Raw genomic sequence first — 25,897 nt, forward strand, 5'->3', positions numbered from 1 at the left:
CTTACCGTAACTACGGTTCTCCAGTATTGGTATCTTTCATAGATCCACATGCTTGTATCATCCCCATCGTCTTAAAGAGTCCCATGGTATGTATGTATAGCCTATCCACCTTCTTTTGTAAAAAGAACCAAAAGCAATCAACAGCCAATTAGGCGACAGCACCCTCTAGAACAATCCCAAGAAAGGACTAGGGGCCAGATGTAGGAAAATCGTATTTCCAGATTCATAAATACCGAATTTTACCGATTCGGTAAATATGAAGGTGTGAGATGTAGGAAAATTCGGTAATTGAATTACCGAATCTGTAAAAATCGGTATTTACCGAATCGGTAAATACCGATTCGGTAATGCCATTGATTCCTATGGGCATTGAAGCCCATAGGAATCAATGGGCATTACCGAATCGGTATTTACCGATTCGGTAAATACCGATTCCAGCAAGGGTGCAGGGGGTGTCACTTTGACACCCTCTAGCACCCCGAAGACGGGCATGTGAGCCATGTGGCACACAGACATGCCCTAAGGGCATGTCTGTCTGTCACATGGCTAGGTGTGCATGCACACATGTGCATGCACACCTGGATTCGGTATTTTACCACCCAATTGGATTGGGTGGTAAAATAACGAATTTGTAAGGCCTGTGGCACTCTCAGGAGTGCCACCTACATTTGGATATACCGAATCGGTAAAAATACCGATTCGGTATTTTACAGAATCGGTAAATTTACCGATTCTGTAAAATATATGCCCCTACATCTGAAAACCCAAATACCGGTCGGTAACGGCCGAATTCGTCCGATACCGACTGATATTTTGGCTCCTACATCTGGCCCCTAGTTCCTCAGATTTTCCTGCACAAGTATGCAAGTAGAAACCTTCGCGAATAAAGTAAGCTTCTCCGGGGAGGACGGTGAGTCGCATGTGAATCTATGAAAGATACCTATACTGGAGAACCGTAGACCACCTGGCTTGCCCCGAAGCGGTCGCTCCCCACGCTCCCTGACACAGCGCTTCTCCTCCTTGCTGCCTGATATCGCCTGCAATTGAGATCGCATTGCTTGACATAGCGCCTGGTATCGTAGCCTGCTAATTTTTAATTGTGCTCATTTGCGCTGCATTGCTGGGACATTATTGTAGCCTGCTAATTAATTTTTCGTGCTCATTGGTGTTACTTTAGCACTGCTCGCATCGCCTGCAATATAATTTATTCGTGGCTGCTTGTGCCGCTACCACTGCCCAGATAATTGCATTACTTCGGCTGTGCCCCTGTTTCGCTTTCTGTTTGCAGCCATTTTGGTGTTGTGAATACTCCTGGCCCGTCTCTCCTCCCCGCTCCCGCCTCCCAGCTGACCCTCCCTCGCCCCTCCCACCTCCACTATCCACATATGTCAGATTCATTTGCGCACAGCGTTTACGCGCTGCGGGCGCGCCCCATGCGCGCCGAAGGTGCGCCAAAGGTAAGCCCGTCTATGCTCGTTAGCGCCTGGACCGCGCCCAGCGCCAGACCCCCTGGCCCTCGCAAAATCCACCCCACCCACATAACTTATGACGCCGCTACCCTCTTTGCCCTTAACCTCGGACGCACACCACAATGCTGCGAAGCTGCCCCAGGACACACCCATGGACCCTTCGCCTGCCAATCCTGCAAGTTCGCCTGCATCAGGACCCACACCAAATCCACTAACTCCAAACACAGCTCCGAATCTAACCACCTGAAGTGCATCCTGCTGAACACCCGCTCGATCCACAGACACGCCACTGAACTCTGGGACCTACTCGACACTGCATCGCCGGACTTCGCCTTCCTTACAGAAACCTGGATGAACGCCTCATCAGCGCCCGACATCGCCATAGCCATCCCGGACGCTTACAAGATCATCCGAAAAGACCGCACCAACCAAACAGGAGGAGGCATCGCCATCGTCCATAAGAACACCATCCGAATCACGACCAGCTCCGACAATAACCTCGCCACCGCCGAACACCTTCACTTCCAGATCCACACCGACCCCAGGACCACACTTAGAGGCACCCTCATCTACAGACCACCAGGAACCCGCACACAATTCAATGAAGACATCACTGACTTCGTCAGCCCACATGCCCTCACCTCCGATAACTACATTCTACTGGGAGACCTCAACTTCCACCTGGAAAAGAAAAACGACAGCAACACCACCACCCCATGTGGAGAAGTGTGGCTCAATGATTAGAGCGGCAGACCCTGATGCAGAAGTCTAGCCCGGGACCAGGGTTCAATTCCCCGCCTCGGCGGGTCTTGGGCTCAAAATTCCACGGACCTGATAATTCTCGCCTCGGTACCTATTCCAATCATGGAGTCCCACTCTGCAACTCTGGGCAATAGCTTGCTTAATCTCCACAACGGCCCCCACAATGCTAAGGATGCCTGGCCTCCACCTTGGGGGTGCCCAGGAGTGGACGGCTCACAGGGAAAGCCAGGATGGGTTCCACAGCGGTATTCGTACAAGTGCCTTGAGACCCTTGCGGGTGAGTAGTGCGCTATACAAGTATCAATTTACATTTACATTACCCTTCTGGATAACCTAGCCAATCTCGGTCTCAAACAACTTGTTGACACCCCCACCCACCTTGCCGGACACACGCTCGACCCTATCTTCACCTCCAGCAAACACATCTCCTTCGATCACACCACAGCTCTCCATTGGATGGACCACAGCTGCGTTCACTTCAGCTACAAAAAGACCTCGAACCACAAACCCCCACAACTCATTCCTCGAAGAAACTGGAACAAAATCACCACCGACCAACTCTTCACATCGCTTAACCAAAACCCTCCTGCCATATCTTCGGACCCAAACCAAGCTGCCACCAAACTCACACAATGGATCACACCACAGCTCTCCATTGGACGGACAACAGCTGCGTTCACTTCAGCTACAAAAAGACCTCGAACCACAAACCCCCACAACCCATTCCTCGAAGAAACTGGAACAAAATCACCACCGACCAACTCTTCACATCGCTTAACCAAAACCCTCCTGCCATATCTTCGGACCCAAACCAAGCTGCCACCAACCTCACACAATGGATCACCCACAGCGCTGACGAATTAGCACCCTTGAAAAACCACCAGATCAAACAAGGTAGCAAAAAGGCCCCCTGGTTCAACGATGACCTTAAGAAATCCAAGAAGTTATGTCGTACTCTCGAGAAAACCTGGAGAAAAAACCCAACCACTGACAAACTGACCACCTTCAAGGACGCCACCCTCAAACACCACCAATTGATCCGATCCACCAAGAAATCAGCATTCAAGGATCGACTCGACAACAACGCCCACAACAGCAAGGAACTATTCAACATAGTCAAAGAATTTACCAACCCCACCGCCGGCACCAACGACATCACTCCCTCCCAAGACATCTGCGACTCTTTGTCCTCTTTCTTCCACAACAAAATCGCCGACATACATAACAGCTTTGAAAACCAGTCCGAAGAACAGTCCACTCCACCCACCTTCGAAACAAAACAGCACCCTCACAACCTTTGCGCCTGGAACCCAATCACTACTGAAGACACCATCCGCCTGATGAACTCCATCAACTCAGGATCGCCAACCGACCCATGTCCCCACCACATCTTCAACAAAACAGACTCCATCATCGCACCCCATCTCCGCGATGTCATCAACTGTTCCTTCAACTCCGCTACCTTCCCAGAAAGCTGGAAACATGCCGAACTCCGCGCCCTTCTGAAGAAACCCACAGCAGACCCCTCTGAACTCAAGAACTACCGCCCCATCTCACTCCTCCCATTCCCTGTCAAAGTCATTGAGAAAGCCGTCAATAGTCAGCTCGCCGCCTTCCTTGAATCCAACAATTCCCTCGACCCCTCACTGTCCGGCTTCCGAGCCAAACACAGCACCGAAACCGCCCTCATCGCAGCTACAGACGACATCCGAACGCTACTGGACAACGGAGAAACAGTTGCCCTCATCCTACTTGACCTCTCCGCCGCCTTCGACACAGTCTGTCATAGCACCCTCATACAACGCCTCAGCAACGTCGGAATACAAGGAAAAGCTCTGGACTGGATCATCTCGTTCCTCGCCGGGAGAACCCAGAGAGTCCGCCTCCCCCCATTCAAATCAGAAGCCACCGAAGTCATCTGCGGCGTACCACAAGGATCATCACTCAGTCCCACCCACTTCAACGTTTACATGAGTCCCCTCGCATCCATCGCGCGACAACACAACCTCAACATCATCTCCTACGCAGACGACACCCAGCTGATCCTCTCCGTCACCAAAGACCCAAACACCGCCAAAACCAATCTACACGAAGGAATGAAAGAAGTAGCCGAATGGATGAAGAACAGCCGTTTAAAACTAAACTCGGACTAAACGGAAGTCCTCATCTTAGGATCATCCCCCTCTGCCTGGGACGACTCATGGTGGCCACCGGCCCTGGGTACAGCACCCATACCTACAGATCACGCACGTAACCTGGGCTTCATCCTAGACTCCTCCGTCTCGATGACCAGACAAGTCAACGCCGTCTCATCTTCATGCTTCAACATCCTTCGCATGCTCAAACAAATCTTCTGTTGGATCCCCACCGAAACAAGAAAGACAGTCACCCACGCACTGGTCACTAGCCGACTGGATTATGGAAATACCCTCTGCACCGGAACCTCAGCCAAACTACAGAAAAAACTCCAACGCATCCAAAACGCCTCAGCCAGACTCATATTGGACATCCCCCGTCAAGATCACATTTCCGGTCACCTGAAAGACCTCCAATAACGTTCCGTCTCCTCACCCACACACACAAGGCCCTCTACGACCTAGGACCCGAATGCCTCAACACACGACTGTCCTTCTACACACCCACCCGCCAACTACGATCATCCAATCAAGCCCTCGCCGAAATTCTGCGCATCCATAGATCCACCATGGGAGGTAGATCCTTCTCTTACTTAGCGGCCAAAACCTGGAATTCTCTCCCCACTCACCTTCGCCTTTCACAGAACCACCTCTCCTTCAGAAAGCAGCTAAAAACCTGGCTATTCGATAAGTAATGCACACACCCTCCCTCAAGCGCCTTGAGACCCTCTGGGTGAGCAGTGCGCTATACAAATTCCTGAACTTGAACTTGAACTTGGTAAGTAACTCATTTTCTTCTCCAGTATTGGATCGTTCATAGATTCACATGCATGTATCAGAGTAGCTATAAGTTTCGTAAACATGCAGGTTTATAACCTTATATACTGTAGTGGATGGTGGGTCATAGGAAACATGCGAAATCGGAACATTCATAATGCAAGAATATTTAAAAAAACATATAGCTTGAGAAGAGTAAAAGAAAAAGCTGTATAACATGCATATATAGATATATATATAAACATATATTTATTATTTTTAAGCACTATGCTTTAATGCAGATAAAATGTCTGTTAAAATGGACATGTATTGCAAAAGAGAAAAAACAGGCCTCTTTCTGTGTTTATAATGTGTCTATAATTAATTGGATGAAATGCATCATGTGCTTTTAAACATTTCACTATATATATATATATATATATATATATATATATACACTAATTGGTCCAGCGCGTCATGTGATCAAGACTGCCGTCTAGCAGTCGAAACGAGTCATGCTGGGCACTAGCCTTTTGACAAACTTTGCACTTGAAAAATCTGCACAAAATAAAGAAGATTTTCTCTGCGTTTGTGGTCCGTACCTGCTTTCTGGACTTGGTGTCATGGGGTTTACCCGCTTTTACATGACATAGTTGGATAGTAGAAGCAATCCAACGTGCGACAGTCCTTTTTGTAACAGCAGATCCTAACTGAACAGGACCATAGGATACCAGGAGTTGTGTTGTTTTGTTTGCGAAGCTTCTTAGTTCTTCGCAAACAAAATTTGAGGCACCTTTTTACAGCAAGAGAGTGAAGAGATTTCTCCACTGGAGATGAAGGATGCGTAAAAAAGGTGCGTAGAATTACTGGTTCATTGAGGTTAAACTGGGATGGCACCTTTGGATTAAATTTAGGATTTGTTCGCAACATTACAAAATCCTCTGTGAAACGTAAGAAAGGTTCCTTGATGGTGAATGCTTGGATTTCACTCACTCTTCTAGCCGCATTTTAGCTCAGCTTGTGGATCTGCTCAAAAGGCAGCTTTATTAACTGTGACAATATTCAGGTGCCATTCAGGCGGAGGAGGCCTGATAAGAGGAAAAGTTCTGAAAAGGCTTTCATAAACTGCTTGATGATACGACCAGAGCAAAGAGAAGAGGTATCCGATGTTAGTCTGTATCTAGAGAAAGCCGCAAGATGTACTCTTATTGAAGCATAAGCAGGACCCGACCTTGCCAGGGATAAAAGGTAAGGCAGGATTTTTTCTGGGTTAGAGTCAAAGGGGTGAATACTGTTGCGATGGCACCAAGAGCAGAAACGTTTCCATTTCAGTCTATACCTTTTTGAAATCGATTCAGCTCTTGCGTTTGTCCAGATAAATTTATAATCTTGAGGAATATCTAAATCTTTGTACTCATTGTGCTCAGGTTTCAGGCATGCAATTGCAGCGAAGCTGGATGAGGATGCAGGATCTGCCCTTTGGTCATCGTCAACAACGTGAGAGATGGAGGAAGGCGATAAGGACTGGACGGCATTGCAGGAGAAGCTCTGTGAACCAGTGCTGACGAGGCCAATGTGGTGCAATGTGGATGAGTTGGCACAATTCCCGCTTAATTTTTATCAACACATTGCCGATTAGAGGATATGGGGGGAAAGCGTACGCAAAGATCCCTGACCATCTTATCGAAAACGCATTCCCCCATGACCCTGGCTGAGGATTCCTGCTGGCATAGAACCAGCATTTCTGGTTCTCCTGAGATGCAAAAAGATCCAGGTTGGGTGTTCGCCACTTTAGAAATATGTGGTTGAGAATCAATTGGTTTAGTTCCTATTTGTGGTTCGATACAGTTACCCTGCTCGATGTGTCTGCTAGGTTGTTCTTTATTCCTGGGAGATGCTCTACCTTGATGGTTATCTGGTGCTATAATGCCCCATCCCATATCTTCTGAACTTCTCAAGATAGAATTGGGGATCTTGTCCCTCCCTGCTTGTTGAGGTAACGCATGCAGGTAGTGTTGTCTGTGCGTATGAGGACTGAGGATGCTTTTATCCTTGGTAGGAATGATTGAAGGGCAAGAGAAATTATCCGTAGCTCCAGAAAATTTATATGCATTTTGGAGGGAGAGAGAGAGAGAGAGACTCCATTTGCCACTAAATTGCAGGTCTCGTAGATGAGCTCCCCAGCCTTCCAAAGATGCGTCGGTTGTTAGAAAAAATTTGGAAGAGGAGAAAGGAATGACTGACCGAGAGAGAGATTCAGAGGAGATTGCCACCTTCATGATCGGAGTTATCCGAACTAGGTCGTTGAATGATCCTGATATCTGAAGCCACTGAGCATCCAATTGTTCTTGAAGTGGTGTTATTCTCAGCCAAGCATGAGGAACCATGAGAATGGCGGAAGACAACATTCCGAGAAAGGATCTCAGGAGACGAACAGAAGCGCACATTCTTCTGTGAAGGTCGTGAGCCAGGGACAAAATGGCGTTGATTCTTTCCATTGACAAGTATACCTTGTTTTGTAGAGTATCTATCAGTGCTCCTAGGAACGTTATCCTCTAAGAAGGAACTAGAATGGACTTTTCGATATTGACTGCCAGCTCCAGAGAACGGAACAGTTGTTGATAGAAAGAGATGTCTTCCAAAGCCTGACAAAGAGTAGAAGCTTTTACCAGCCAATTGTTGAGGTATGGGAAGACTTGTAAGGCTTTCAGTCTCAGAAGGCTGCCACGGGGGCAAGGCACTTGGTAAAAACCAGTGGAGCTGAGCGAAGGCCAAATGGAAGGACCATGAACTGATAAAGCGCCTGCCACTGTGTCACGGCGCACTCCAGGTGCCGCAGAAGAACACTGACGAGTACCGCGGCTCCATGTAGACGGAAGAGTTAGTAGCGGAACTACACATCCCATGAGGCCATGGGGGACGTTCCGTCTATGAAGTCAGGCGCACGCTGGAAGCCGGAATTATTGCTTCTCGGAACAACAGTCCAGTGCCGTTAATTCCTGGATTTACCCTGCGGTGAAGGCGGCAACAGGATCGGGTAGGGTTGCATTGGCACCAACTTCTTTTGGCCCGCATTTGTTGCCCTTTGATGTTTTTGCTCCGTTCTCGAGCGTTATCAAGTATTTACAGCCCTGTTGGATGAATCATTTACTCTTGCAGGGTTGATTAGTTTGTGTCAACTGCTTTCCTGATAGCGCGAGGAAAGAGTTCTTAGTCCTTGTAGTCACGCGGCTGTGCAACCTTGTTGGTTGAGTCTGAATGGCTCTTGTGAGGTTGCCTGAAGCTCGTTGACTTATTTTGTTTGTTGCCCTCAATTCAGAGGGGGCTTGCTGACCATAACAACTGCGCAGCCGCGCAGTTGTATTTTTGATAACTTTCCCTACAGTATCTCTTGAAACGTAGTTCCATAGCATGTATGGTGGAAATACAGCAAGGACATTGTAGAGACTTCTATAAATGACAAGTTGGTGTTCCCATGACTGGGGAAATAAGGAAGTACAGTTCATCACGGATTCTGAATTAAGATTCACTGCCATGAATTGCTTGTTGCAATTGTATACTTGATTCTGCCTATTTAGTATTCTTTCTTGGACCAAGCATAATTGCGTTTCTATTTGCTTATTATCTTTCATAGCAGGGGCAAGTTGAGCTCCTCGGATGTTAGCTCCTATCCCCTGTTCCAAGCCACTAAGCGTCTCTAGGTATGCATGATACAAAACAACACACTAATTTTGACTTGGAAATGTTGTTAGATATATATGTATAATGTTGTTCTTCTATCTCTAGATCTAGTAGAGGCAGTGGCTTAATCGATTCTAAGCCATGGAATAAAGTACAGTTATTTTACTTTACAGGTATTAAGGAAGGAAATTCAATACAGATTATTCTTATATTGTTTATGATACTAGAGTTCACAGCAAGGAGTATTTAACGTTGTGTGCTTCTCGTTACAGATCTCCTTCCCTGCTGTTCCCTCCCTTTCCTTCCCTCACCTGATCACTCAAAAGAGACTGTGGCTACAATCAGACCTTAGAGCTATCAGGAGGTGGACCCCATATAGCATTGTACGTCTCCGAGGATTCCTGGACCTGACACACTGTGAACCATAGAAATTTGCGATGTTTGGGGTGGATCGGGATATGGAAGTATGCATCTTTCAGATCCAGGCTCGTTAAAAAATCCAGATGATTCAAAAGCTTTAAAATCTCTTGAAGGGTGACCATGCAAAAGCATTTCTTCAACAGGTATCTGTTGAGGTTTCTGAGGTCTAAAATGGGACGCCAATCCCTAGTTCCCTTATTTTTTATGAGAAAGAAACAAGAGTAAAATCCTTTCCCTTTCTGAAAACGTGGAACAAGCTCTATTGCTTCTTTTTGCAGCATTATCAAATCCTCCTTCATTAATAAATGGAGATGATGAGTTGTCGATTTTTGGTGAGGGTGATGAGGTGGCGTTGTGGTAAATTCTAGGGTATGGTCATACCTTATTATATCCAGGACCCACTTGTCTGATGTTATAATCTCCCATTGGTCCAAGAAAAAGGAGAGATGGACTTTGGAAGACAGAGGAGCGGCAGGCAGTGAAGCATTGTCACTGCTTATGGCCTGTGTCTCTAGATTGAACCTGTTGCTTTCTCCTGGGTGAAGTAGTGTGGCTCACTGGTTAGAGGCGGCAGACCCGAGAGCAGAGGACGGCCCGGGACCAGGGTTTGATTCCCGGCGCGGCAGGTTTCTGGACCAGGGTCAGCGGACTCGATAATTCTCTCGCCTCGGTGCCCACTCTGATCAGCGATCACACTCGGCAACTCTGGGCATTAGCTTGCCTCATCTTCACTAACGGCCCCACCAGACCGCCGGGGATGCCTGGTCTCACCCTGGAGATACCCATTAAGGGACCATCTCTCAGGGAAGCCAGGAAGGGTTTCGCAGCGGTCGAAGCGCCTTGGGACCCTACGGGTAAGTAGTGCGCTATATAAATGCCTATACATACATACATACATCCTGGGCTGTCTGCAATAAGCAGCCTGTGGTGGTGCTCGATATTGTTGTTGCTGATAAGTTGGCCTGTAAGAGGTGTATGACCTGTAAGAGGTGTATGATTGAGGTTGATGTCTTTGATAACCTCCATGAAAGGAATAATTTCCTCTGCCCTGTGCTCCACAAAATGGGGTTTTCCTGTATTGTAGCGCTCCTAGGGCTCTCGCAGTGCCAGTGTCTGTTTTTATTGCCTGCAAAGCATCATCAACATGCTTGCCGAATAGTGACTCGCCATGAAAAAGGCATATCCAAACTTTTTCCTTGTACTTCAGGGCAGAACATGGTTGCCTTTAGCCAACCCGAACGTCTCAAAACAGCCGCTCCGGCTAATTGGCGGAAACCCAGAGACGCAATATCCATGGATGCGTCTATGATCTCGTAGGCTGACCTTTCTCCTTCAAGAAGTATTTTTCTTGCATCCATCCTCTTGTCCACCGGAATTAGATTTAAAAATTGGGCAATATCAGACCACATATGCCAATCGTACCTGGAAAGAATCGCAATAGCATTTGCAGCTCTAACAGTTGCCCCTGCCGTGGTCATAAATCTCTTTCCAATATTATCTAAACACCTCCCTTCCTTGTGAAGAGGAGCAGTGACAGGCGTTAGAGGATTCCTTGAACTCCACTGCACAGCCTGTGAGATGACAGAGTCAGGCTTAGGGTGACTTACAAGGCACGCTGGTGCATCGTCTAGAGCCTTGTATTTTTTGTCAATTTGAGGCAAAACCGGAATGACAGTGGCTGGTGTTTTCATCACTTTCACTCCTTCCATGTATATGTGATCAACGATAGGGATAGATCTAATAAACTTCCAAGCAGTGTCTTTAAAATCATAAAGAAACCAATCTGTTCGCTTCACTGAAAGAGACAGTTGGAAGTGTGCCGCTGCTCTCTCAATAAGGCGTGAAAAGCACCGATGTCCTGTGGCGGAGATTCTACCATTTGAGAAGAAGGATAAACTGGTGTAGATATGACGTAATCATCCAACTCGTCTCCTGTGTGAGTGTCCTTCTGAGGAGGTGTATCTTCGATCTCATCTTCATCAGAGGTATCTGGATGTAGCTGTGGTACACTAGTATGTTGTCTCAGGGAGGTCCTGCAGATCCTGAATCATTGCAACAGGCATGTGAACCATAGGCTCAGAGACCGGCTCCACATATTGCAGCCTTGCTTGTGGAGGACAATATTCTCGTTGACAGTATTCACTATAGTCTTCTTCATCATCATCCGGATACTTCACATGCAACTGTGATGGACTATCTGCTTGTGCAAACATTCCTTCATCAGATTCCTCCAGGAATGTTGAAGGAGAAATTATTTGCGGATTCTGTAAGATTTGCCTCATCGAACCACCACCCACCACCTACCACCACCATCGTGCACTAGAGTCAGCTGCTCAGACCCCAGTGCCTGTGCTCTCTCCCAAAACTATTATGTTCGACTTGGTAATACCAAATTTGCAAAGACTTTAACCCCGTATAAGTCCCTAGTATACGGTACAAGGGGTGCCCAAGGTATAGGTGGTAATGAGTCCCTAGGACTGCAGCACAGTTTGTGGCGTTCTGGGAGACCCAAGCAAACTACTGACAGCAGGCATGCCTTTGCAGACTGCAGGAGCAGTGCAAACTGCTTGAACTCGACCATGCCCTCACCATGTGTGGCTCGGTCAATACTCTGTCTTTAATATATGTTAGGCACCCTTAAGGAAGGTCTCCTCAGCCCAGGAGGGAGGGTGCATGATATTAAAGGTGTGGGCATACAAAAACAAGCCTATATGTTCCTATAGTGGTGTTCCCTATTGGAAACTACTAAAAGTGGTAGCGGTCCATAGGATAACATGAGCTGGCAGCATGGCACTCTCAAGATTGGTTGCTCCATTATGGTACCACTAAAATATTTCACGTTTGGTATCAAACTATGTCCTTTCTCACCCCTGGCACAGTTCATGAGCCCTTGGTGATGCGGCATGCACCCAGATGGCACCTTAGAAGTTGCCTGCCTGGTTTATCCAGCTTCTCTGTGCTCTAGCTGACCAGTCCTTGCTTTCCTGCACTTGTTGCCGCCTAGACATGATTCTGACCTCCTGCCAGGCAGTGTGATCACTCCCAGGAGTGAGAAACAAAGGCTACTGGTGAGGAAGGAGGTCGAAACTCCCTCCTCCCAAGCAGGCTAGTCAATTGGTACATTAAGGTGGTAAGTTTCATAGGCTGCACAACCTCTGATATGCATCTGGACTGTCCACTTGAAGAGGACACAGCCCTCTCCTTGCCCCAGGTGTGCTTGCACTCAGCAAAGGTAGGAAATTAGATATGCTGGAGGAGTACACCCCCTAGGAAACCTGCCACAACCTCTAAGGTGGAAAATTACAAAAACAATTTGATGGACAGAATGTAGATCAATGTCTTACATTCACCCCAGTACAAGGATCTGGGCCTAAATCCATCGTTTTTTGCACTCCACACCACCCTGGGTCAGATAATGGTTTTATGCAAATCAGCTCTGACCCTGTGCCCCATGGGAACAGTCCAGTCCGAACTACAACAGCCATATTTTTCCCAGACCGGAATCAAGCATCCGAGGACCGGACCGGTTTCGAGGTAACACCTCTCATCAGCCCGGCTAGCTTAACTCCAGTGGTGTGGAGGCTCTGGGACCCACGTCTGAGCTACCCCAGTACACTCAGGGAGAAAATTACAAAAAACAATTTGATGGACAGAATGTAGATCAATGTCTTACATTCACCCCAGTACAAGGATCTGGGCCTAAATCCATCGTTTTTTGCACTCCACACCACCCTGGGTCAGATAATGGCTTTATGCAAATCAGCTCTGACCCTGTGCCCCATGGGAACAGTCCAGTCCGAACTACAACAGCCATATCTTTCCCAGACCGGAATCAAGCATCCGAGGACCGGTTTCGAGGTAACACCTCTCATCAGCCCGGCTAGCTTAACTCCAGTGGTGTGGAGGCTCTGGGACCCACGTCTGAGCTACCCCAGTACACTCAGGGAGAAAATTACAAAAAACAATTTGATGGACAGAATGTAGATCAATGTCTTACATTCACCCCAGTACAAGGATCTGGGCCTAAATCCATCGTTTTTTGCACTCCACACCACCCTGGGTCAGATAATGGCTTTATGCAAATCAGCTCTGACCCTGTGCCCCATGGGAACAGTCCAGTCCGAACTACAACAGCCATATCTTTCCCAGACCGGAATCAAGCATCCGAGGACCGGACCGGTTTCGAGGTAACACCTCTCATCAGCCCGGCTAGCTTAACTCCAGTGGTGTGGAGGCTCTGGGACCCACGTCTGAGCTACCCCAGTACACTCCGGGAGAAAATTACAAAAAACAATTTGATGGACAGAATGTAGATCAATGTCTTACATTCACCCCAGTACAAGGATCTGGGCCTAAATCCATCGTTTTTTGCACTCCACACCACCCTGGGTCAGATAATGGCTTTATGCAAATCAGCTCTGACCCTGTGCCCCATGGGAACAGTTCAGTCCGAACTACAACAGCCATATCTTTCCCAGACCGGAATCAAGCATCCGAGGACCGGACCGGTTTCGAGGTAACACCTCTCATCAGCCCGGCTAGCTTAACTCCAGTGGTGTGGAGGCTCTGGGACCCACGTCTGAGCTACCCCAGTACACTCAGGGAGAAAATTACAAAAAACAATTTGATGGACAGAATGTAGATCAATGTCTTACATTCACCCCAGTACAAGGATCTGGGCCTAAATCCATCGTTTTTTGCACTCCACACCACCCTGGGTCAGATAATGGCTTTATGCAAATCAGCTCTGACCCTGTGCCCCATGGGAACAGTCCAGTCCGAACTACAACAGCCATATCTTTCCCAGACCGGAATCAAGCATCCGAGGACCGGACCGGTTTCGAGGTAACACCTCTCATCAGCCCGCCTAGCTTAACTCCAGTGGTGTGGAGGCTCTGGGACCCACGTCTGAGCTACCCCAGTACACTCAGGGAGAAAATTACAAAAAACAATTTGATGGACAGAATGTAGATCAATGTCTTACATTCACCCCAGTACAAGGATCTGGGCCTAAATCCATCGTTTTTTGCACTCCACACCACCCATTATCTAACCCAGGGTGGTGTGGAGTGCAAAAAACGATGGATTTAGGCCCAGATCCTTGTACTGGGGTGAATTTAAGACATTGATCTACATTCTGTCCATCAAACTGTTTTTTGTAATTTTCTCCCTGAGTGTACTGGGGTAGCTCAGACGTGGGTCCCAGAGCCTCCACACCACTGGAGTCAAGCTAGCCGGGCTGATGAGAGGTGTTACCTCGAAACCGGTCCGGTCCTCAGATGCTTGATTCCGGTCTGGGAAAGATATGGCTGTGTAGTTCGGACTGGACTGTTCCCATGGGGCACAGGGTCAGAGCTGATTTGCATAAAGCCATTATCTAACCCAGGGTGGTGTGGAGTGCAAAAAAACGATGGATTTAGGCCCAGATCCTTGTACTGGGGTGAATGTAAGACATTGATCTACATTCTGTCCATCAAACTGTTTTTTGTAATTTTCTCCCTGAGTGTACTGGGGTAGCTCAGACGTGGGTCCCAGAGCCTCCACACCACTGGAGTCAAGCTAGCCGGGCTGATGAGAGGTGTTACCTCGAAACCGGTCCGGTCCTCGGATGCTTGATTCCGGTCTGGGAAAGATATGGCTGTGTAGTTCGGACTGGACTGTTCCCATGGGGCACAGGGTCAGAGCTGATTTGCATAAAGCCATTACCTAACCCAGGGTGGTGTGGAGTGCAAAAAACGATGGATTTAGGCCCAGATCCTTGTACTGGGGTGAATGTAAGACATTGATCTACATTCTGTCCATCAAACTGTTTTTTGTAATTTTCTCACTGAGTGTACTGGGGTAGCTCAGACGTGGGTCCCAGAGCCTCCACACCACTGGAGTCAAGCTAGCCGGGCTGATGAGAGGTGTTACCTCGAAACCGGTCCGGTCCTCGGATGCTTGATTCCGGTCTGGGAAAGATATGGCTGTGTAGTTCGGACTGGACTGTTCCCATGGGGCACAGGGTCAGAGCTGATTTGCATAAAGCCATTATCTAACCCAGGGTGGTGTGGAGTGCAAAAAACGATGGATTTAGGCCCAGATCCTTGTACTGGGGTGAATGTAAGACATTGATCTACATTCTGCCCATCAAACTGTTTTTTGTAATTTACAACCTCTAAGGTGGGCAGCCTGATCTGTGCACCTAAAACAGAATTCTGGCATCTTTAGGATGGCAGAAATGGTGTATTCTAAGTAGAAAATGTGACCTGCAGCACCAGATGTGGTCACCTCAGGGACGGATTAGCTTCAAGGACTAGCTTCTCATTGGCAACTAGCTCCCCCACCCCTAACTCCCTTCAATCTAGGATCAAGTGATCCCCCCTGACACCAGAAACTCAAATATGAACACATTACTTAAAAGAAGGACCAAGAGGAGAACCGTGTTGCAGACAACAGGACTTTGGCCACAGCACAAAGCAAAAGAGGGATACTTTGACACTGAGGCAACAGACTCGGAACTGAGTGACCGACCCAAATACTTAGCTAAAACTCGACACTCCTAAAGAGAGGGACCTTTGTGGAAGCCAGAAGCACCCTGAGTCTCCCCTGGACTAGTGTCACTAGTCCAATGAAAATGCAGGTAAAAACAGTCGCTGGATCAAAAAATTTGCTGGCCACCAGGCCCTTCAAGGGATTGCCCAAATCTAGGTGGTCCAGTGTACTGTTGGAGTTGTAGTCTTGCCTAGCTTGAAGTTTCAGGTCACTATGTTACTCCTTCGGACCCAGTAAAGTTCCAGAAGCTTTTTGCTGTGCTTACCGCTGCTAAGGCTTGTTGGTCACTAATCCGATAACCAATCCCAACACTCGATGCTGCATCTACAGAGAACACTGTGCAACCATCATCCGATGCCAGCAGCTGTCTACCTGTTGTGATTTTGTATTTTATTTTTAGCAGCACTGCGTAAAAAGTAAAAACAGCACCACCTGCGGCTCCTGTTCAGCACCAAGGACAGCCAGAACAACTTTGCACTCTGACTCCAGGGTTAGGTAAAACTGACCTGATTGTTGTGGCTTGGTCCTTGAGCTTACATGAAACACAGTTGATGGACAGAATGCAGAACAATGTCTTACATTCACCCCAGTACAAAGATCTGGGCCTAAATCCATCATTTTTTTGCTCTCCACACCACCCTAGGTCAGACACTGGCTATATGTAAATCAGCCTTGACCCTGTGCCTCATGGGAACAGTCCAGCCCGAACTACCAAGCCATGTCTTTCCTAGACCGGAATCAAGCAACCAAGGACCGGTTTCTGGCTATCAGCCTTCTTCAGCCTGGATAGCTTGACTCCAGTGATGTGGAGAGCCTGGGACCCACGTCTGAGCATACCCAGCCCACTCGGGGTGAAAATTGCAAAAAACACAGTTGATGAACAGAATGCAGAACAATGTCTTACATTCACCCCAGTACAAAGATCTGGGCCTAAATCCATCGTTTTTTTGCTCTCCACACCACCCTAGGTCAGACACTGCCTATATGCAAATCAGCCTTGACCCTGTGCCTCATGGGAACAGTCCAGCCCGAACTACCAAGCCATGTCTTTCCTAGACCGGAATCAAGCAACCAAGGACCGGTTTATGGCTATCAGCCTTCTTCAGCCTGGATAGCTTGACTCCAGTGATGTGGAGAGCCTGGGACTCACGTCTGAGCATACCCAGCCCACTCGGGTGGAAATTGCAAAAAACACAGTTGATGGTCAGAATGCAGAACAATGTCTTACATTCACCCCAGTACAAAGATCTGGGCCTAAATCCATCGTTTTTTTGCTCTCCACACCACCCTAGGTCCGACACTGGCTATATGCAAATCAGCCTTGACCCTGTGCCTCATGGGAACAGTCCAGCCCAAACTACCAAGCTCGCATGACCTTAACCACGTAACCCGACCTGCAAGTGACCAATTGTTACTTGTGGTTTTTGCCACTGACCGGAATGTTATTTTGTCTATGTATTTTACTGCACTGGTTTTAATACTGCTTCAAAAATCTATAACTTCAGTTATATGTATGCTATTCTGTCCATTTGGTTCCTAATTTAAGATAAAAATACACTCCATTGTTATAAATTGGTGTTGGATTTCTCTTGAGTCGTGTGAATTACTTATGGTCTGTGTTGGTACTCTGAAATGTTTAGCACATGTTTTCTAGTAAAGCCTGACTGCTCTTTGCCACTCTACTCAGACTGAGCTAAGAATTTGTTAGTGTGAATCCAAGGCCCATCTTTAGGGTACTGTGATAATATTACATGGTAAGCCTACCCAGCCATACCAGATAATATTCCACTCTCCTACATGCTGTGGTGGATGTGTTAACATTCCACACCTGGTAACTCAATATGTAGCAGTAGTAGACGTCAATGTTAAGTAATACATGGATGGTTCTGGCAGAGGGCAAGTGATTTAAACATCAGATGGAAACAAGACAGGGTCAAGTTGAGAATATAGTGCTTTTGAGGTGAAGTACAATACACTGATTTTAGAATATTTCACCATGAGTGAATGGAGAGACACCCATAGGTCGAATGATGTTGGCCAAATCAGAGATATGGGGACTAAAGTCAATGGACAACTAGACAAGACTTGAGTGATGTCAGTGTAGGTGTGATAAACGAAGCCAAATAAAGTGATTATATCCACCAGGACATTAGAATATAGTAAGAAGGATGGAGTCTTGAGGCGACAGACCACCCGGACCCCGAGCCCAATTCAGCGACTCCATGGCCGACCTCGCCAGCACCCACGCACTCGCCTCCACTGACTACATCCTCCTCTGGGACCTGAATTTCCAACTTGAGAACAACAACAACGCCTCCAACTCCACCACCCTGATCGACAACCTCGGCCTCAGACAACTCTTCACCGCACCCACCCACGCCGCCGGCCACACGCTGGACGCCATCTTCTCCACAGGCACCCACGTCGCCTTCAATGACACCAACGAACTCCACTGGACCGACCAGCACTGCATCCATTTCACCTTCAACAAACCAACCACGCACCACCGCACCCAACAGCTACCTCGCCGCTGCTGGAGCAAAGTCACTGAAGACCAGCTGATCACGACCCTCGCCCAAAACCCGCCCACTGACCCTACCAACCCAGACATCGCAGCCCGCAACCTCAGATAGTGGATCGATAACTGCGCCAACACCCTCGCCCCACTCAAGAAACCTTCCAACAACCACGCAAGCAAGAGAGCCACCTGGTTCACCGACGAGCTGCAGGCATCCAAACGCGCATGCCGGAAACTGGAGAAGATATGGCTCCACGAACGCACTCCGGACAACCACACAGCCCACAGGGACGCCACCTGCAGACATCACCACCTCATCAGATTAGCCAAGAGATCCTGCTTCACAGACCGCCTGGACAACAACGAACACGACAGCAAAGAGCTCTTCAGCATCGTAAAGGAACTCTCCAACCCCAGCGCCAACGACATACCGCCCTCACAAGAACTGTGCGACTCCCTAGCCATCTTCTTCCACCGCAAAATCGCTGGCATCCATGACAGCTTCAACACCATGACCGCCCGACTACGCCAGACCCCACCTCCCCTGCGAACACCACCAGGACCAACCGCCTGACCCCCTGGTCCAACATCAACGACGACGAGACACGCAAGGTCATGAACTCCATCCACTCAGGATCTCCGTCAGACCCGTGCCCACACCACGTATTCAACAAAGCAGACGCAGCCATCGCACCCCAAATGCGGAAGGTCATCAAGATCTCCTTTGAAACAGCGACATTCCCGGAAAGCTGGAAACACGCCAAAATCAACGCCCTCCTCAAGAAGCCCAAGGCGGACCCCAAGGACCTCAAGAACTTCCGGTCCATCTCCCTGCTTCCGTTCCCGGCGAAGGTCATGGCGGACCCCAAGGACCTCAAGAACTTCCGGTCCATCTCCCTGCTTCCGTTCCCGGCGAAGGTCATCGAGAAAATCGTCAACATGCAACTGGCCCGCCACCTGGAAGACAACAACATCTTAGACCCTTCCCAGTCCGGATTCAGACGCAACCACAGCACAGAGACAGCCCTCATCGTCGCCACAGACGACATCAGGCGCCAACTAGACAACGGCGAAACATCAGTCCTCATCCTCCTGGACCTGTCAGCTGCCTTCGTCATCGCACTCTAAAGACAAGCCTCCTAGAAGCCGGAATCCAAGAGAAGTCCCTTGACTGGACCACGTCCTTCCTCTCCGACAGAACCCAGAGCGTCCGCCTCCCGCCCTTCCGTCCGAGGCCACCGACATTATCTGCGGCGTCCCCCAGGGCTCATCCCTCAGTCCGACGCTGTTCAATGTCTACATGGCCCCCCTCGCACAAGTGGCCCGCCAGCACCACCTCAACATCATCTCCTACGCCGACGACACCCAGCTCATCCTCTCCCTCACCAAGGACCCGCACACCGCCAAAACCAACCTCCATGAGGGAATGAAGGCCGTCGCTGACTGGATGAGGAACAGCCGTCTGAAGCTGAACTCTGACAAGACGGAGGTACTCATCCTCGGACCCACCCCCTCAGCCTGGGACGACTCCTGGTGGCCGACCACACTGGGAACAGAACCGACACCCACCGATCATGCACGCAACCTGGGATTCATCCTAGACTCCTTTCTCTCCATGTCTAAACAGGTCGGCGCCGTCTCCTCCTCCTGCTACAACAACCTCCGCATGCTCCGCAGGATCTACAAGTGGATTCTGACCGAAACAAGAAGAACGGTGACACAGGCCCTCGTCAGCAGCAGACTGGACTACGGCAACGCACTCTACGCAGGAATCCCAGACAAACACCTACGACGACTACAACGCATCCAAAACGCCTCCGCCCGACTGATCGTCAACGTCCCCCGCCACATCACCCCCCACCTGAGAGACCTACACAGGCTCCCCGTCAACAAGAGGATCACCTTCAAGCACCTCACCCACGCACACAAAGCACTCCACAACGCCGGACCAGCCTACCTTAACAGCAGACTCAGCTTCTACACCCCCACCCGCCAGCTCCGCTCCGCCAGACTCGCCCTCGCTGCTGTCCCCCGCATCCAACGAACAACCTCCGGCGGCAGATCCTTCTCCTACCTCGCCGCCAAGACCTGGAACACCCTCCCTACCCACCTACGGCAGACCCAGGACCTGCTCGCCTTCAGAAGACTCCTCAAGACCTTCGAGCAGTAGAGGCACCCCCTTCCCTCAGCGCCTTGAGACCCTCACAGGTAAGTAGCGCGCTTTACAAGTACTTTGAATGATTGATTGATTGATGGCAATAGGTAGAGGTTTACGGAGGAGGCTCCCCAGGTGGTAGAAACGGAGCGGTCATCACCAAAGCAGTAGAAGAATCAGTCTAGTGTTGCTTGTGATGTTCACTGAGGCAAGTGTTATGCACAGTGCTGGGTGGCCAACAGTGTTGACCACCAAAGACAGGGTGAGCAGGATACGTACAGGCCGTTATGATGCACACAAGCAATAAAGACAGGCATGCGAGAAGGAGTCGTTTCTGTAGAATTAAGGTTTACAAGCCAGACTGTGGCAAGATTAAGTAGGTTACACCACAAGAGGCAACAAATAAACTGGCTCAATACAAGTTGTTCAAATATTTTTGGTAAAATAAATGCTAACTGTGGCAATAAGTCTTTTTTAGCACAGGCAGAACACAAGCAGTTTAGAATTTGGAAGTAAAGAAGAAAGTGAGAAGGATGCGACTGAATAGAGAGGTATCATTAGAGAACCAAAGCGGTGAGAGCCAGATCCCTCCAACCAGGAGAGAAAGATGGTAATTTGGGGGCTGAAGGAGCATAGAACAGATTTGAGGATGTCAATATGGGGATTAGATGGACAGGGGTAGTAGGTGAAAATGATAAGAGCTTGGGGAAGTGAGAGAAGGAAATTTAAGGCGTTTGGAAGAGGGATCAAGGTCCAGTGAGCATCACTTGATTAGCGATTATATCTGAGTAATGATCAAGCAGAAGGTGGCGACTAGGAGAAGAGATGAGAACATATGATCCAGGCTGGGTATTGTGAGTAGATGAGAGAAGTGTATTTTGTAGGGTGAAGGGCCAATGTGAAACTGGGAGGTCCTACTTATAGCCTGCCAAGTGGTCAGGGGCACGGGTCTTCCTCCACTTACCAAACGCATATGTCTAAAGACTGCAAACGGATACCCCATCCGTTTGCAGTCTTTAGACATATGGTTCAGGGCAGGGAGAACTCGAGATAATGAGAGAGCGCCCAGTGAGAACTGAACGCTTACAGGATTGAGTTCTTAAAAAAGGTACAGTAAGCAGCCTTTATGAGTGAGGCCAGGTTACTATTGGCCTGGTCAACATACACAGTAATGGGACTGGTTTTATATTTTCTTGAAAGGATGGGTTATAGTAATTGGTTTTAAAACAAGGTGACATTTGCAATCACGTGCATTAGGTCTGAAGGTGTAGCGTTTATGGGACAGTGGTGATATAACGTATCGAAGATGAAACTAGGGTTGAAGGGATTTGCTAGTACATGGGGCAGGGAAGCGTGAGTATTAATAAAAGAGTGGTCAGAGAAGAGCATAGCCTGTTAAATTGTTCACTGAAGTTAACTCTCTAACTATTAGGACAGGTAGAGAGATAAGAGGGTGGAAGAGGTAATAAACGCCATTGAGCGTGTCAAAGAATGAGCCTTTGTAACTGGAAAGGCGATAAAAGATCAGAAGGTATGCACTATTGGTTAGGGCACAGTTCTTCAAACTGTGGGGCGCACCCCCTGGGGGGGGAGTGGATGGGTTCCCAGGGGGGCGCAAAGGCCTCTGCCAGCACATGTAAATGAAGACGCCTGGAAGTGCAGCAATGTTTATTTGCTGCATTTCCAGGCTGTCTTCATTTACTCTGAAAGTCTCAGAGTGCTCCAGGGCCAGAGATCAGTGGGTGTGCTGCTGGGGGCTCGGCTGGACAGTGTCTGGAGTCTTATTAAGACTCCAGCAAAGTCGAGTTTTTCACGGGTCTTTAAAGACCATTTTCATACATTTGGAAACTGGTTACCTAAGTGTAGTTTTTTTTTCTTTTTTAGCACCCCCTGGGCCCCGTACTTACATTTGCATTTTAAACATACTGCTATAGTGTGAAAAGCATTTCATGAAAAGCAATACAAAAAAGGGTTGCCAATAGAAAAAATGCTAGCCATGTATTTTAAAGAGCCTGCAAAGACCGTGTTTTGACACTAAATAGGGTCTTAAATAAAAAAGTATGTATTCATTTGCAATGTGACTTTCTGTCTGTTCCTTTTATTTTCAGTCATGAATCATTCAGGCAGCCCTAGAACACATTTAAAAGTACTTTATATTTGCTTTTCGAAGTACGCACAGATAAGTGCTGTAAATAGGGCTTTAGGTGACTATTTATTTTTGTGCCGTCTGCAACATCAAAATAATGAGCTGGCAACCCTAATCATAAGACTGGAAGTTTGTTGCAGGATCAGCACATTATTTATTTCCTTCACCCTCGATTCCCTGATTAATTCCAGAATAGCAATAGTTTAACTTATATCTGAAACCCTGCGCCCCGCCAATAACATCCTGATTAACGTCAAGGGTCTGGGAATTCACCCTGCATTCAGACAACTCAGTCCTCATTCTCACCCTTCACTTTCACGCTCACCCTGAACTTACAGCGCATAGTTATGGTTTTCCCGCATTTGCTGCATAATCCATCGTCTGCTGCATAATTTGCAGATTAAAAAATGCAGCAAAACATGTTACCTCACAGTGGAAGGCCCTTTCTAAAGGTTGACTGGTCACCTTTCTGTTGTTTATTGCTATATGCGGGTGTTAATATGGTACTTATGAGGGGTAATAAAGGCCAGCACAATGTTAACATGTGTAAAAATAGCAAAATAGTGCAGTAATTCTATCACAAAATATGCAGCATAATTCGCCTTTGCTTGCTGCAGAATTTAGTCAACCATGCTGCATAATTTGGCATTTTCCTGCCGCATAATTCCAATGGCCCTGTTTATAGTGCTAAGAAATCCCAGCCTGTGGCAGAAAGCACTGTGAATATGTAAATCATTATTTTAAAACAGTATTTACATACTCTAAGCTAGACTGCTGCAAAATGATGCAGTGATTGAGATAAAACAAGTTCTTACAAAATATACTTTTTAGTAGTAAGTAATCAAACTGTATCTAATGCAGACATTTTTGTAAGTGTCTCCACTGTTCCAGATCCCAGCTGATAACTTTGTTACATTACATCTTAAAAAGAATAGATCTTTGCCACCATAAAGCTTTAAGCAGATCCACTGGAATTATTCAGCAGAAGAGAACACAATTATGCGGCAGGTTTGACTAAATTATCCAGCAAGAAAAGGTAAATTATGCGGCACAATGCGCCACATTTTGTAGTTAGCATTACTTCAATATTTTGTCATTTTAACTCACGGTAACGCTGTCAAGGGAAATATTTCACCTCATTAGTACCAGTTTAACACCCAAATACAGCAGTAGGCAACTACAAGATTACCAGTCTTTGCAAAGGGCCTTCCACTGCTCCAGAACATGTTGTCACGCTTTAAGTAACTTTTGTTCCGTTTGAGCTAGAATCAAGTTTTTTGTCATTGAAATCTGGAGATTATGTAGCAAATGCGGTAAACTGATAATTATGTAGAAAGCGCTGCTGCTGCAGAAACTCATAATTCCAGTGGCCCCGGCTTTAAGTGACTCAATCAATTAATGGCTTGTAAGAAGGCCGGTTTCGTTTTTAACTTTCTGCAGTACCACCACCCACTTCAATTTCAGGCACAGGCATGTCAAAATCAGTATTAACCATTCAGGGGAAGCTTTTTGTGTGAAAGCTGAGTCCATGGGGTGGCTGGTAGAAGGCCAGTAAGGGTGTATTCAGATGCAGAGCCCTAATCCTCTCGATCCTTGGGGCCTCACAGAAATGGTTTAGGAGACAGAGGAAAGGATCGAGATTCATAGATATTGTCAAAGAGAAGGCCCAGAATAGTGAGCACTCTATGCAAATGTTTACAAATGGCCAGAGACCGCTAGAGAGATACCACAAAGAAGGGGACAATTAAGGTTTTTTATTTTAAAGGAACATTAGTGAAGCTGGTACTGCTGACAAGTGTGTAAGTGGCCACTGCTGGTTATCATAAAGGAGTAGATGCAGAAGGACTTGGGCCCAGGAATTTGGGGGCCCACTGCATCACAATAATGACTGTCTACCTTTAAAAAAAGGGGCATCCGAGCGTATTGTCCTTTCAAGCATAGGACAGAGGTGATGATCCATCATGGTGGGGAAGAGGTAAAAGAGGCAAAGGAGGTAGCCTGCTACTCAGGACTGCAGTTATCATTAGTGCAGCAAGTATAGTTGCATTGGGGTCAAAGAGTGTGAGGGGCTAACAACAGCCCAATTATGGGGAGCAGTTTGTTTGGTATATCTGTTTTTGTTTGATGCATTTGCTGTTTTATAAGTCTCATATTTGGTGTGGTTCATAAGCTATAGAAAAAGTATTCCTGAAATCATCTCATAAGCCCCGCTCCCTGCACGCAGTCCCTCCCGCTCCCCCAACCCTTGCCATAAAGTTTTGGAGGGGGGCCCGACCTCAAAACATTTTGCTTAGGGGGGGCTCAGAGTAAAAAAGTTTGAAAACCTCTGGGTTAGGAGATACGTTAAGGGTGGGGTTTGGTCACAGTGTAGTAGTTGTTGTTAGTGATTTACTGAGGAGTCCTATTCCTCCGCCACATTGGGATGAGCATAGTGTGTGGATAACCGTCGCCTGGTGCGCAACAAGGGTATCTTTCATTATTTACACACAGCAGTGTGCGGGAAATTGTGCTAATATTTCCAGAGCTGAACCCAAGCCTCGTAAAATGCATTGACAATATCCCAAATTCAAAACCTCAAGGAGTACCTCCGCAACAAACCAAAAATAGTCCCTGCCCCGTAAAGTTAATTACAAAACATGTATAAACAGTGACGTCTTATGTATACCTTTGCGCATGCTCTCCTGCATCACGACATTCTCAGTAACTTTTCGGACACCTGAGTTTATCCGAGACTGCACGTGATCGTACGGTGTGTTTCTGCTACCCTGGACCTGGAGCTGCTGTTTGGTAGAAATTAATCGATTTTGGAGAGTTTCGTTTTGCTTCTCAAGTTCACGGATTTTCTCTTGTTGCTGCTCAATCATTTCTTCCAGCTCTACGTTCCGTGATGGCCGCTTGGGGTCGCTGCCGGCCTGCTCGCTCTTCTTGTCTTTAACAAGGCGTATTAACTTGGTGGCCATTCTAGGGGAACATAATAAAAAAAGATGAAAAGGAATGTGAAAAGTCAGCATTAAAAAAGCCTTCTGTTGAAAGGGACATAATCACTGTGAAGACTCCAGTGCAGAACCTGAATAATAAATTTTAGGTTTTGATATAACTATTACTGCCTGTGAAGAACCCTTTGAAGATAATTGAAACCACTGGGCAGCAATCTGGTTTATAACACTGACAAATAACAGTTTCCTAAGGCTTATCATTTAGGGTTAGTAAAGAGAAGGCACATATTTACTCCATGTGCTCCAGTAACATCATTTTAACACATGAGTCTATATAAAACACTTCGTGCTGTCAAGTACAGTTCAAGAAGTAAAATATGGCCAG

The 25,897-nt window shown here is 47.5% G+C and overlaps 1 protein-coding gene across 4 annotated transcripts in view; it reads right to left on the reverse strand.

Moving 5' to 3' along the window:
* Positions 1-25,897, reverse strand: part of RPGRIP1L (RPGRIP1 like) — a 1,159,147-nt gene that overhangs the window by 904,683 nt on the left and 228,567 nt on the right. For all 4 annotated transcript variants that reach the window (XM_086945185.1, XM_086945184.1, XM_086945187.1 and 1 more), the window contains exon 4: positions 25,242-25,537. In XM_086945185.1, coding sequence (XP_086801311.1) covers positions 25,242-25,537 — 296 coding nt within the window. The remainder of the gene's footprint in view (positions 1-25,241; positions 25,538-25,897) is intronic.

Source organism: Lissotriton vulgaris, chromosome 12 (genome assembly GCF_964263255.1).
Source record: "Lissotriton vulgaris chromosome 12, aLisVul1.2, whole genome shotgun sequence".
Taxonomy (NCBI): Eukaryota; Metazoa; Chordata; class Amphibia; order Caudata; family Salamandridae; genus Lissotriton; species Lissotriton vulgaris.